Source organism: Aquarana catesbeiana, linkage group LG05, assembly GCF_042186555.1.
Source record: "Aquarana catesbeiana isolate 2022-GZ linkage group LG05, ASM4218655v1, whole genome shotgun sequence".
Lineage (NCBI taxonomy): Eukaryota > Metazoa > Chordata > Amphibia > Anura > Ranidae > Aquarana > Aquarana catesbeiana.
The window spans coordinates 177018678-177033443 of NC_133328.1; the positions used below are offsets into that span (position 1 = coordinate 177018678).

Sequence of the window (14766 nt, forward strand, 5' to 3'; positions counted from 1 at the left end):
ACCCAGTGCTTGTACTGCTGTACCCCCCTTCCAGCCGCCCAGTACTTGTACTGATGTACCCCTACACCCCCCTCCCCTCCAGTCATTTAGTGCTTGTACTGCTGTACCCCTGCAGCCCCCTCCAGCCACTCAGTGTTTGTACTGCTGTACCCCTAAACCCCCTCTTCCAGCCACTTAGTGCTTGTACTTCTGTACCCCTACCCCCCTCCAGCCACTCAGTGCTTGTACTGCTGTACCCCTACATCCCTCAATCCTGTCCAACCATCCAGTGCTTGTACTGCTGCACACATTTTGATTTTTTGTACTGCCCATTTTCCCTATCCTGGCACTGTACAGTGGCTGGTGCCAGCCCTGCAGGCCAGCATGATCTGGTGATGGGGTCCCTGTCCCTAGGGGAGATGGTGTGGCGTATGGAGAAGATGGGGCGGTTTCACTCATCAAGGTGCAGAGTAAGGTTGAAGGAGAGCAGGTACTGGATCCTGGCCAGCATGATCTGGCTGTGCCACCTCGTCCCGTGCGCCTGGTTGTCAGTAAGGCACCGTGCTGGAGATGAGGCTGTCCGCTGTCACAGGTGATGGAACGTGATGACCCGAGCTATCCTCCAAGCACTCATCCATGGCCGCCCAGACTCCCTCTCTAGCAGCAGTTTGGACAGGGTGAGGAGGCTGCAACGTCCGCTCCAGGGGCTCTCCGGACCGGGGCAGATCTCTGTGTGACAGAAGGGCTGGAAGATGAGCCTGCGGTGTCCTCTGTGGAGCTGGCTCTTAAGGCTGCACCAGTGTGTTCGGGAAGTTCATTGTGTGCACCAGAGGGCTCTGCACACAGGAAGGGATGAAGGTGATTCTGAGTGTCCTGGGACTCTGGTTGGGGGGGACACTGCACAGGCCCACACCTGCGCCTCTGAACCCGGCTGGAAGACCCAGAACACAAACAGTGCAGGCACCCTCCAACTCTAGGCTGGTGCCTACCTTGCCTATAGGTAGCGTTGGCCCTGCTCCCAAAGTAAATATGAATACTGGACAGTCTATTTCCTCACAGCTGAAGACCATTGGAGGCAAAACACACTGGCATCTGGCTACTTTGTTCCAATATATATTTGCTGGTACCCAGTGTTATCTTCAGGACACGACACAGTCACAGGGATCTTTTTTAGTGTCTCTACTCACAAGTCCCCAAGACAGCTGTCTATTTCCAGCATCCTCCAGATAACACTCTGAAAGGGAGACAATCCTTCTCCAGACCAGATCCTTTGAAGAAAGCTTGTAGTCAAAACCTGATTGCTTCTAGGTCCCAGCACTGCAGCTCCTGAAACCTTGCAAAACAGCAACCCAGTCCTTTAGCTGCCTCAGGGGCAACAGCCTTCCTATGGAAAGACCATCTTTCCAGGGCTTGAGACTATTTATCAGCTGCTCAGCCACCATCTGAGTGCACCTCACCAGGGATTGGCTAGGTCCTGATCAATATTCAGGCTGGTTATTTGAATTCTTCCTCCCTAAGCTCTAGAAACTTCTTTTGGAGGCAGGTGGCAACAATCTAACACCCATCCTGTGAAACCCTGAACAGACCAAACCAAACAATTTCTGATCCCTTAATTACAAAAGGAGCCCCAAAACAAAATTTAACTAGCAACCTAACTAGGTGGGTGCTACATTGGTAAAATGCTTTCTGCTTATATTCATTATATATACAGCAAGAGGCAGTTTAAAAGACTTTTTTTTTTGGTCAGATGGCAAGCTCAAAATTTTACAGAAGCCCCCCAAGAATTTAATTGGTGCATATGCAGCCAAACGTAGTTCACTCTTTGTGTGTCAGCAGTGTGGTAGTATGCAGAATATTTTTTTAAAAACCTCTCTTGTTATCCCAAAATGATAAATCCTCTAATAATTCTACAGTTTACCAGAAAGGCTATATGTAGTATATAGTGTGGAGTATTTATAAAGAGATGAATGGTCACGGGGGTCCGTTTGCCAATTGTTTAATATTCATTCAGGAAAAAAACCTAGGGCTACCCCAGAAGTGCCCCTGGCGAGAGAAGGCGAGTTGGGCTATATCGGTACCTCAAGGATTAAGACAAAGATATAATTAAAAAATAAAATTTAACAGAATATTGTAGATAAAAACACAGTAAGGTGAAAACCATGCTCACAGTTATATTAGATACATTCAATAGTTACAGCCATATATAGTGCTTGAAGATTGTAGAGAGGATGGTGGTAGACCCCAGTAGTGGCATGGGGAACCGGTTATGATGCATCTTGGCAGTATTTCTCTAGAAGTTTTGCAGCAAAGACTGCTTCTTCGGGAGTAGCCAATCATAAGCATCTAGAGAGACCACGGCAGTGAGACAGCACAAGAGCAAAGCACCCGAAGGCAATTCCCCCTACAGCGGACATGGGAGACACTAGGGAATGCTGGGTTCTAATGTATCTAGGTATCCGGTGTGACACCCCGGGACAGAATATTAATTCAGGTTTAAATGCTTGTCAGATAAGTCACCATGAAACAAAGCTCATTCGCCAACAACACATTTACCTCTCCAGATCAAGTTCCACATAACCACACATTTGGATTTTCTTGTGTCAGTAACATTCACCATGTTTATAATGTGAACAATATCACGAACTGCTAGGCCTGATGTGCTTTTTCATTTATCGTCTGAGAAAGGTGACTCAATGATTTCATCAATGATTGGCCCCAAGATAGTAACTCCTAGTCATGGGGACCATTAGCATAATTTTGACGTGGTCCATCCGTAACCTCTCTGTTATCCCACTGGCACTGACAATGATAATGCATATTAGCGCTCAACATAAAGGGGTTGATTTACTAAAGGCAAATAGACTGAAAACTTTGCAAGTGCCATTGCAATTAACAAGGGCATTTCCTCCAGAACTTAGTGAATGAAGGGAAGCTCTGCTGACTTCTATCTTTCAATCATGTACAAAAATGTTGTTGTTTTTTGTTTTTTTTCCTTGCATGTGATTGGGTATTCTTTGCAAGTGAAGCTTTACCGCATTTCCTGTGTAAAGTGCACAATCCAATTGTCTTTAATAAATCCACCCAAAAGTGAACCTAAATCAAGGGCTGGTAGCAGGAGAGCTTCCAGCATAGTTAGTACATTACTAGGTTGCCAAAGAAGGGTTGGAAAGCAGTGGATCTGTGCCGAGCAGCTGCTCAGCTGCTTACTCAACTCAATGAAAGCGTTCTCTGATTGGACAAGGTGGAGGGCCAGGGCAGTGACATAACAATCTCCACCTTGTCCAATCAGAGCATGCTTTGCATTCATTGAGAAAATGCTATGTCTTCTCTGATTGGCTCCTGTGCTGAACAAGCAATCTTCTGTGTTCAGTAAGCAGCAAGGCAGCTGCTCAGTAGGGGAATTGGAAACCAGCAGCAATTACTGCAGTAGCAGTGTCTACTAGATTGATTCTAGCTTCCACAGGGATTCCACAGGTATGGCACATGTAGGCAGGTGTGGTCTATTTTCTGCAGATGACACTTGTTCGCAGGTGGAGGAAGAAGTCAAGAGGAACCTAGTTGCTCTATGGTTTTCTCTGTCATAGGGAGGTAGCCATCTGATTGAATGCCAGCACCCCATGTGACTTTGGTGGCCATCTTGGGTCAGGCAGAGTCTATTTAAGAACCTGGCTCCTGGGTTTGGCAAGTATTTTTTGCAAGTGACTAGAGTAGGGACAGGTCATCCAACAATCAGGGACAGTGCTCAGCATCAGGGAAAGGTTCTGGAGGAGTGGGGAAAGTGCAGGGGCACACCATCCTTGTTGGAAACCTCCCTGTTTAGGTGCAGACTGGCCAGGCCGCATTCTGCCCCTCAAGGCAGACGCTGTTGGCTCCTCTGGTCCATCACTCTACTGCCACTTTGCTGTTACAATGTGTGAGTGTTACCAGTCGGGTTGCATTCCTGTTTTGTATTGCTGGACTTCTGTTACAATGCAGTGCCTTGAAAAAGTATTCACACCCCTTGACATTTTCCACATTTTGTCATGTTACAACCAAAAACATAAATGTATTTTATTGGGATTTGATCTGATAGACCAATACAAAGTGGCACATAATTGTGAAGTGGAAGGAAAATGATAGATGGTTTTCAAAATTCTTTACAAATAAGTATCTGAAAAGTGTGGTGTGAATTTGTATTCAGCCCCCTTTACTCTGATACCCCTAACTAAAATCTAGTGGAATCAATTGCCTTCAGAAATCATCTCATTAGTAAATAGAGTCCACCTGTGTGTAATTTAATCTCAGTATAAATACAGCTGTTCTGTGAAGTCCTCAGGGGTTTGTTAGAGAACCTTAAAGGAGTTGTAAAGGTAAAAATGTTTTCACCTTAATGCATTCTATGCATTAAGGTGAAAAAACTACTGACAATACCGCCGCCCCCAGCCCCCCCGTTTTACTTACCTGACCCCTCGAAAGTCGGCTGCTCGTTCCCGACATCCATTCCGCTGCTCAGCCTGGCCGCTGATTGGCTACAGTGGATGGATTGGAAGCAGCGCAGCCATTGGCTCGCGCTGTTGTCAATCACATCCAATGACGCGGCGCGCTGGGGGGTGGGGCCAAGTGATACAGCGAGCGGCTATAGCCGCCGGCTGTATCACGGGAGCGCGCCCGCAACAACTAACCACCATGCGAGGGAGCTCGCATTGAGGTGGTTAGTTCTTGCGGGGAGGAGCTGAAACAGCCGCCGAGGGACCCCAGAAAAGCAGGTTCGGGGCCACTCTGTGCAGAACGAGCTGCACAGTGAAGGTAAGTATAAAATGTTTGTTATTTTTAAAAAATAAAAAAATTACCTTTACAACCCCTTTAATGAACAAACCACATCATGAGAGCCAAGGAACACACCAGACAGGTCATGGATAAAGTTGTGGAAAAGTTTAAAGCAGGTTTAGATTATAAAAAAATATTCTAAGCTTTGAATATCTCACGAAGCACTGTTTAATCCGTCATCCAAAAATGGAAAGAGTATGGCACAACTGCAAACCTACCAAGACATGGCTGTCCACCAAAACTGACAGGCTGGGCAAGGAGAGCATTAATCAGAGAAGCAAACAAAAGGCCCATGGTAACTCTGGGGAAGCTGCAGAGACCCACAGCTCAGGTGGGAAAATCCATTCACAGGACAACTATTAGTTGTGCACTTCACAAATCTGGCCTTTATGGAAGAGTGGCAAGAAGAAAGCCATTGTTAAAAGAAAGCCATAAGAAGTCCTGTTTGCAGTTTGCGCGAAGCCATGCAGGGGGGGGGGGGGGGCACAGCAGACATGTGAAAGAAGATGCCCTGGTCAGATGAGACCAAAATTTTACTTTTTGGCTTAAAAGCAAAACGCTATGTGTGGCGGAAAACTAACACTGCATATCACCCTGAACGCACCACCCCACCGTGGAACATGGTGGTGGCAGCATCATGTTGTGGGTATGCTTTTCTTCAGCAGGGACAGGGAAGCTGGTCCGAGTTGATGGGAAGATGGATGGAGCCAAATACAGGGCAATCTTAGAAGAAAACCTGTTAGAGGCTGCAAAAGACTTGAGACTGGGGCAAGGCTTCTTCTTCCAGCAGAACAATGACCCTAAACTTACAGCCAGAGCTACAATGGAATGGTTTAGCACAAAGCATATTCATGTGTTAGAATGGCCCAGTCAAAGTCCAGATCTAAATCTAATTGAGAATCTGTGGCAAGACTTGAAATTGCTGTTCACAGATGTTCTCCATCCAATCTGACAGAGCTTGAGCTATTTTGCAAAGAAGAATGGGCAAACATGTCACTCTCTAGGTGTGCAAAGCTGGTAGAGACATCCCCAAAAAGGACTTGCAGCTGTAATTGCAGCGAAAGGTGGTTCTACAAAGTATTGACTCTGGGGGTCGAATACAAATGCATGCCACACTTTTCACATATTTATTTGCAAACAATGTTGAAAACCCATTTATCGTTTTCCTTCCACTTCACAAGTATGTGCCACTTTGTGTTGGTCTATCACATAAAATCCCAATAAAATAAATTTACGTATTTTCTTTGTAATGTGACAAAATGTGAAAAATGTCAAGGGGTATGAATACTTTTCAAGGCACTGTATATTCTTGATACTGCACTTGGACTGTGTGTTTTCTGCCTGCGGCTTCACGCTGCACCTCCCCACACACATACATACTTACATCCAAGCTGCACCAATGTAATGTAAAAATTGCTTCACTTCAGATTTAACTTTTAACTCTAAATTAGCTGTTCTTTTCAGGAGCATAAGAGTGCGGAGTGGAGAATAATTCTTCTAAAAGTCACAAACACAACTCATACTCATGAGAGTTAACCCTATTGAAATAACATCGAAATGTAATGAAATGCCTCCGTAGTTTCCATTGAATATGCATGGAAAAAGGTTCCTACAGTAGACTACATGTGACCATGCAGAGCCAATGAGCACACTGTAATTTATGAAGGGACATTTCTGCTGTCTGTGGTTCAAGGAAGCAATACTGGCAGGTTTGCCTGTTCATCTAACTACCTCTCATGTATGGCAGTATAGTTATCTGCTGTGTAACATTATAAGAAGAATGCTGTGTTGCATGTTTAGCACATTTATAAAATGTGGCCAGAAAGTTGTGCCAAATAGATTTAGACTTCAATCACACGGCTTTAAAAATGTTTCTGATGTTTAACACATGTGTTCTCTAAGAGAACAGTTCCTGCATAATGATCAGTAAAATACTTGCATAGTCAATTTATTTGAAGGGAAGGGGAGAGAGGCGCCAGGCAACCAATAGTGTAGCAAAGTTTAATGAGTATAAAATATGTAAAATCAGTAACAGTTTCAACTCACAGGATGACAGAGGTGACAGTCTAAATCCAGATGGGCTATGGTAAAGATCCCACACGGGATCGTGGAGTAGCCCTAGCAGCAGCCGGCGGCTCTGCGAACAAGGAGGGAGGACGCTGTGGACACAAGCAGTTGAAGGCTGGTCCTTTGCCTTATCGGCGTGACTAGCCTCTGAAACACGTTCCGATTGGTCTGTTCTCCTCATGGTTTGACAGTTGTCACCAACCTATGACTGCTCGTGTTCAAAGCGTCCTTTCTTCTGGTTCACACAGCCGTCGGCTGCGGCTAGGACTGCTCCACAACCCCATGTGGGGTCTTTACCATAGCCCATCTGGGCTTAGACTGTCACCTCTGTCATCCTGTGAGCTTAACCTTTTACTGATTTTACATGTTTTATACTCATTAAACTGTGCTACACTATTGGTCGCCTGACTTCTTTCTCCCTTTCCCTTCTTCTATTTCAGTGTTGGTTCACAGACTCTGTGCAGGCTGCGTAACTTCCATTGGAAACCACACTTATTTTGGATTGATTTTGGATTGTTATTTTATTCAAGATGGAGCACCTGAGAGATACTTTTTTTGTATATGTGTATACCCACATGTACATAAAATACATTTATATTTTGGTCATCTAACACTGGACAACCCGGGGCAGTGCTGAGAATTTTTGTTTGTTTGTTCATAGTCAATTTATTTGTATTTGACTTTCTGTTTTTGTGCACTCTATTTGCTGCTTTGTACAGTATGTGTTGAAGGACATGTTATACCGCTTTTTATAAATAAAGATTAAAAAAAAAAAAAAATACTTGCATACAGATGCATTTAAATGGTCAAAGATGCCTATGTGTACATTACTTGTTTTTATTTATTTCCTCCCTTCATTTAGACATGATTTACACACTTACAAATGTGTATATAAATTTGGAAAACTCAACAATGGCCACAAGACTGGAAGAGGTCTGTTTACATTCCAATACCAAAGAAAGGCAGTGCCAAAGAATGTTAAAACTACTGTATGATCACACACTAGCAAGGTTATGTTCAAAATTCTACAAGCTAGGCTTCAGCAGCATGTGAACCCAGAGCTACCACAAGTACAAGCTGGATTTCGAAGAGGAGGAACTAGGGATCAAATTGCCAGCATTCGCTGAATCATAGAGAAAGCAAGGAAGTTCCAGGAGAATGGCTACTTCTGCTTTATTGACTAAAGTAAAGCTTTTGATTGTGTGGATCATAACAAGATGTGGTAAATACTGAAAGGAATGGGAATACCAGACCAACTCACCTGTCTGCTGAAAAACCTGTATGCAAGTCAAGAAGCAACAGTTAGAATAGGACATGGAACAACTGACTGGTTCAATATTGAGAAAGGAGTGCGGCAAGGATGTATATTGTCACCCTACTTATTTAACTTATATGCAGAGTACATCATGCGAAATACCAGGATTGATGAATCACAAGCCGGAATTAAGATCGCAGGGAGAAATATCAATAACCCGAGATATGCAGACGATACCACACTAATGGCAGAAAGTGAAGAAGAACTAAAGAGTGTCTTAATGAAGGTGAAAGAGGAAAGCGCAAAAGCTGGCCTGAAATTGAACATTAAGAAAACTAAGATCATGGCAACCAGTCCCATTACTCCTTGGCAAATAGAAGGAAAAGAAATGGAAACAGCAACAGATTTTATTCTCCTAGGTTGCAAGATCATGGCAGATGGTAACTGTAGCCATGAAATTAAGAGACGCTTGCTTCTTGGGAGGAAAACAGAGGCAAACCTAGACAACATTATAAAAGGACATCACCCTACGGACAAAGTGCCATATAGTCAAAGCGATGGTATTCTCAGTAGTACCTATGGCTGTGAAAGTTGAACCATAAGGAAGGCTGAATGCCGAAGAATTGATGCTTTTTAACTATGGTGTTAAAGAAGGCTCTTGAAAGTCCCTTGGATGGCAAGATGATTAAACCAGTCAATCCTGAAGGAGATCAACCCTGAATATTCACTGGAAGGAAAGATCCTGAAGTTAAAACTCAAATGCTTTGGCCCCCCAATGAGAAGAGAGGACTCACAGGAAAAGACTCTGATGCTGGAAAACATGGAAGGTAAAAAGTGGAAGAGGATGACAGAAAACAGGATGGATAGATAGCATCATCATAACAATGAACGTGCAGATAAGCAAGCTCCGGCAGCCAGTGGAGGACAGGAAAGCCTGGTGCGCTATGGTCCATTAGGTCACGAAGAGTTGGACATGACTAAGTGACTGAACAACAACAAAACGTGTATACGTGCGCTTATAAGCATAAGTGCGTAAAACGCATGTTCTTAGATGCAGATTTTTGGATTTTGTGTTATGGATCTGAAAGCAGCTCATGTTTATGTGAAAACTCAAAATAGGGTATGTCAGGCTAGTTTTCGATCAATACAAAGCAGAATGCAATGAGTGTAGATATACAAAACACTGTTTAAAACATATAAAAGAAAATGCAGCACTCTAAACATTATTTCACCCGTGATCCTTGAATCACCTATCAGGTGTGTGAAGTATTAATCAGACAATATAGTAAAAGTTCATAAGTAAATAGTTGTAGTGAATTGAAAAGTCCTCCACCCTTGTGTCTTGTCTCCACCAAACATGAAGAATGCAAACTCACCAGATCAAAGTGCTGTCTAACATTTAGAACAGCAAACCACGCTTGTTACTTTATGGTTCTCCTCATGGGAAGTACGTGCAGTATCCACTTTAGATCTGCCAAGTAACAACTCCAAAACACTTCTCATGGACATCAGAGGGAATGTTTACTCCCATCCAATAAAACAGACCACCAACGTCAGAGAAAAAACATGTATAGTGTAGTATTTGTTGGTGATGCCAAATGATAAAATCGTAAAAAAGGTATAAAAGCAATCCAATCCACATACATACAATGCACAAACATGTATTGCTGGTATCCACAAACTTACATCTGATACTGCCAAACTGTATCAGAATGGCGGCTGGACCTCAGGCATGTAAAATGTTTATGCACCTGTGTGAATGGCTTCATTGGAAACAATGCAGCTGCGTTCAGATCCGTAATTAAAAAACACTTGTATATGCCTTTTTTTATGGCTTTTTTATGAATGAAGCCTAAAGTTTTGTGGTGGTATAACCAATAGAAGATGTTCCACAGCAGATCAAAAAATGAGCAGGTGTGTGAATTTTAAGAGTACATTTTAGCAGCTGAATATACTATGTCAAGAAATATTTTATATTGATCTGTGCTGTTTGATTATCTTACGCCCTACAGCAGCAAGATGTTAATCTTTCTGTATTTTCACCTGATTACTAATACCTTGGAATACTCTGTTGTCATAGCAACAGCTGTCCCAGTGAATATGAAAGGCACTGATCTTTTTAACCTTCAGGCAGACAACCCATATCAGCAACCAATACCCAAGTACTGAACTTCTGATACAAGAAAGTATATTTGCTTTGTAATATAGTTTGTAGTTCAAACACTGTAGTTTGTATTTCTAATTTATTCTTTTTAGGATGAAATGTCTTTTTAGGCTAGACATTATTATACATTTTACACCTGTCAACTAATCTTTATTTAAAAAATTGTAAGGTAGAGGACATGTCATAAAATCCAATCTCAAGTTCACATTGGCATCATCCCATAAATGAATATGGTATTTTTGAAAGAAAACAGTAGCAGGACTTTAAATATGCCAAATGAGAACAAAGTCAGAATAAAAATCTATATACATTTTATTACACATAAAACGTCATAAACACAATATTAAAAACCTAGATATGCATAAAGAAACTTTGCGATAAATACAAAAATATGTAAATCCGATATATACATGTACTTGTAACTGGTCTACGCGTTACGTGGGATCCCCCGCTTCTTCAGAACCATACATATATTGGAAGTGTGTTATATACAGAGTCTCTTACTATAGAAAAGAACACCAAAAAAAAAAAAACAGGTAAATATAAATTTAAACAATAAACATATTATCAGATATAATTACAGCTATAAATTACCCTCAGTGAGTGGAAGTAAAAGAAAGAGGGGTGGAGAGGATGGGAGAATGAAAAAAAATATATCAATATTACTAGCTGTTCAATTACCTCAATATCATAAATCATCAAAACAACAGAGAAGAGGAATACAAGATCTGTCTCAGATGTTTCTCCTACCGGCCCATAGGATATAGTCCAGACCTGAAAGACCCATTAGATATATTAAAGGCAAGATGTGACCCCTTATAGAGGATATTAGTGAATAAGCAACATATTTATCTCTTACCTATAAAGGCAGAAGTGAACATAAATATCCAAGAGGGGGAAATAAATATCTGGTGTATAGCAATATACTCCTAATGATGTGAATCACAATATCTATTTAACCTCTTGCCGACCAGCCACCGTCATTATACTGCGGCAGGTCGGCACGATCCCACCAACCATCGTAGCTGTACGTCGGCTCCTTTAAGCGGGATAGCAGGTGCTTGCGCGCTGCACTGAGGGGATGCCGATGCTCGTGACTGGCGGTCCAGGTGATCACAATAAAATAGATCCGGATATGTTGGGTGCAAGCCACGGCTCGCCACTGAAGTAATAGGAAAAGAAGAAACGGACGAACTGATACGAGGTTTGTGGGATTGCCACATAATTGCCACTGGTAAGACCAATATTTGACATGTGAAACTGGTTCATTTGACAACTGGGAGAGCAGAATAGAAAATCTTGCTCTAACCATAAATGTATTCCAGTGTATCCAGCACTAGATATGCTCTAAATCTATTTCAAAAACCGTTCTGATATATTTTAAGCTTCAATTAAAAGACTTAGGCCCCTTTCACACAAGTCAGATATGGTTTTGCTCAGCAGGGGATCTGTCCACTGATCCCCTGTTGAGCTGAGGATAGCGGCCAGGTGACAGGTCTATGTCCACCCCTCTTTTGCAGAGTGGAAACAAACACAACCCACTCTACTTTATAGGCCAGCGATGGCGAACCTTGGCACCCCAGATGTTTTGGAACTACATTTCCCATGATGCTCAACTACACTGCAGCGTGCATGAGCATCATGGGAAATGTAGTTCCAAAACATCTGGGCCACCAAGGTTCCCCATCCCTGCTATAGGCAGTTGAATGTAAACTGACTGTCGGTTTACATGTGACTGCCCTCTGATTTTGCCAGACTGAGGGGAAAGGATCCCCCTTCCGTTTGTTTTTGTCAGATCCAATTGGACTGAAGGTAACCAGGTATAAACAAACACAAGTCAGTTTACATCTGACTGCCCATAGAGGAGAATAGAGGGTCCGATCAGGTCCACCTGAAAAACAGACAGGTGGACCTGATTGGACGGCCTGTATGAAAGGTGCGTTAGACATAGAAAAACAAACTTCTCTATAATAAATAAGTAGGGAGTTTACTGCTGTGGTTTCACTACTCTGAACTCCTATGTATTATTTTAATTCAGTTATGCTACTAGCAGATTATGAACATATGAAGTTGGTTTCTAGGAATTGTGTTATGACCTTGCGGAATCCTACACAGTAATGTGGGCTTATCTAGTATTATGTCCCAGATTTAATAAACTTGTGACTTATTCACAAATATATTCTTTCTCTTTAGGATAAACAGAATGAGGCGTGTTATTTGCGGGAACACAAAGAAGAACTGATTGAAGAGTTAGCTACAACCATTGTTCAAAAGGTGAGCCCTACTATCTAATTTTAAGAATGCAGAGACAAATTTTGGGGGGTGATGAATGGAATGAGTATTACAGGAGCATGACAAACCTGTGTTTAAATATTCTATCAGATAAAGAAAATTTGCTTTTTTTATTACGACATTGTTACCTTAAAACTACAGTTTTTTTTAATGTTATAATTTTCACATAAGGTTTTCCTTTAAATGTACAGAGGAACATTCAAAATCACTGGTTTAAAGGGCTGCTTTTTGCTGACCTCCTTCTAAAATGTTAGTTGCCTGGCTGACTCTGACTCTGGCTGAAAGTCTGAACCTCGGGCCTGGATACATGACTTGAAAGAGTTAGAAACCATTGACACTATTGGAGCAACATACCAGCCAGGCAAATATCATTTTCAAAGGTAAAATTGAGTAATAACAGTCATATTTCTAACAGCACAGTCTTCCTTTAAGTACATTTATGGCCTAAAATATATCTAGATTTATCCAACTTGTATGCAGCTGTTTTAGACAAATTAGCCCATATAAGTGCAAGCCGTAGACACCATGGAGCATGTTTAGGGAGCATTGAAACAGGATAATGGATCAGGATATGATGGTTGGGGGACAGAAGAAACCAAAAGAAAGGAAACAATATAATATTGTACAATTTTCCCATCCATATCTTGTTTTTGTGGTTTTTGTTAACTAGTTGGGTGTTCCCAAGAATCCCAGATGCGCTGAGCTAGAAAAACAAAGATCACCACCTGTTATATGGTTACATAGTTGGTAAGGTTGAATAAAGACATGAGTTCATCCAGTTCAACCTGAGAATGTGTCTGTGGTTGTGTGTGTGTGTGTTGAACTACTATTTTCCATATTCCTGTACATTGTGTTGTCTAAGAAATACATCTAGAAGTCTTTTTTAACTTGTTTACAATTTCCACTAAGACCACCAACTGTGAAAGGGAGTTTCACTTCCTAACTGCTCTAAGAGTCCATTAACCACTTACCCACTGGGCACTTAAACCCCCTTCCCTTTTTTTTTTTTTTTTTTAATTCTTTATTTAATATTTTATAAGTACAAAACCCAAACCCTACAGGGTACATAAACAGACTTACACAGCAATATCATAGTAATACAGACCCTCTTGAATTTACCCCCCCCCCCACCCACCCTCCCCACCCCCTTCCTGCAGGTGGTAACAATGAGGCAAGCAGTCTATCATACATCCTTCCGAACTCTCCCAGATCCCAAGCCCATCAGGCTTCACTTATAATCTCCTCCAGGTAACTCCATGTGCTCTTAAAGCTACGCCACCCAGCCCATTTATCTACTCGTTCGTCCCCCTCATCTGGCTCCATTCCCCTACTGTCCAGACACTCAATATTATAGATTTCATTTACACAGTAGAGCCAGTCACGAGTATTTGGGCTTGCTGGGTCCAACATTTCCTTGAGATCTGCTTCTTAGCGGTGTCCAAAAGTATAGGGACAATAGATGTTGGTATCGCTTAATAGACTCCTCAGTACCATGGAATAGACATACCCATGGGTCTTCTAATAGAGATTTATCAGTAATTGCCTTAATTAATTTTATAATTTTTTCCAATATGTTTTAAATTTAAATTTAATAATGGGACACTCCCACCAAATGTGGGCCATCGTTCCTAAACTTGAACACCCTCTCCAGCAATTCTCCGATTTATCCGGGTCAAATTTGCTTAATCTGTCTGGTGTGGCATACCATCTTGCAAGACATTTAAAGTTTATCTCAGTCCTCTTAATATCCGCTAAAGAATTATGCATCATTTTCAAAATCTTTTCTAATGTGGGTTTGCTACATTGTGACCCTAACTCCCTTTCCCATTTCTTGATGTATGGGGGCACCTTCAGCTCCTCCCTCGCAGTCAGGATTTTGTAAAGTTGAGAAATAATGCTTCCTGGATGCTCTCTCTCACAGAGCTGCTCCAGTGGCCTATATTCCTCCTTACCTCTGAGTGGTTTTGGTAATTTCCCGATAAAAAGCGACAGCTGGATGTACCTCCATGGATCAATCACCAAACTATCCGACTCAGCCTTCAAGTCAGGATACGTGCGTAATTTCCCCTCTCTAATTAAATCTTTTAATTGTATACTTTCATTTTTTATCCAATTCCCTCCCACCTCCCTCATCCCCGGCTCAAAAAATTTATTGTCTTTCATATAAATCAAAGGAGAATTGTGAGTCCATTCAAGGTGCGGG

General features: G+C 42.0%; 1 protein-coding gene across 5 annotated transcripts in view; it reads left to right on the top strand.

The window, feature by feature from the left end:
* Positions 1–14766, top strand: part of MYRIP (myosin VIIA and Rab interacting protein) — a 722788-nt gene that overhangs the window by 580688 nt on the left and 127334 nt on the right. For all 5 annotated transcript variants that reach the window (XM_073630373.1, XM_073630374.1, XM_073630375.1 and 2 more), the window contains exon 7: positions 12465–12545. In XM_073630373.1, coding sequence (XP_073486474.1) covers positions 12465–12545 — 81 coding nt within the window. The remainder of the gene's footprint in view (positions 1–12464; positions 12546–14766) is intronic.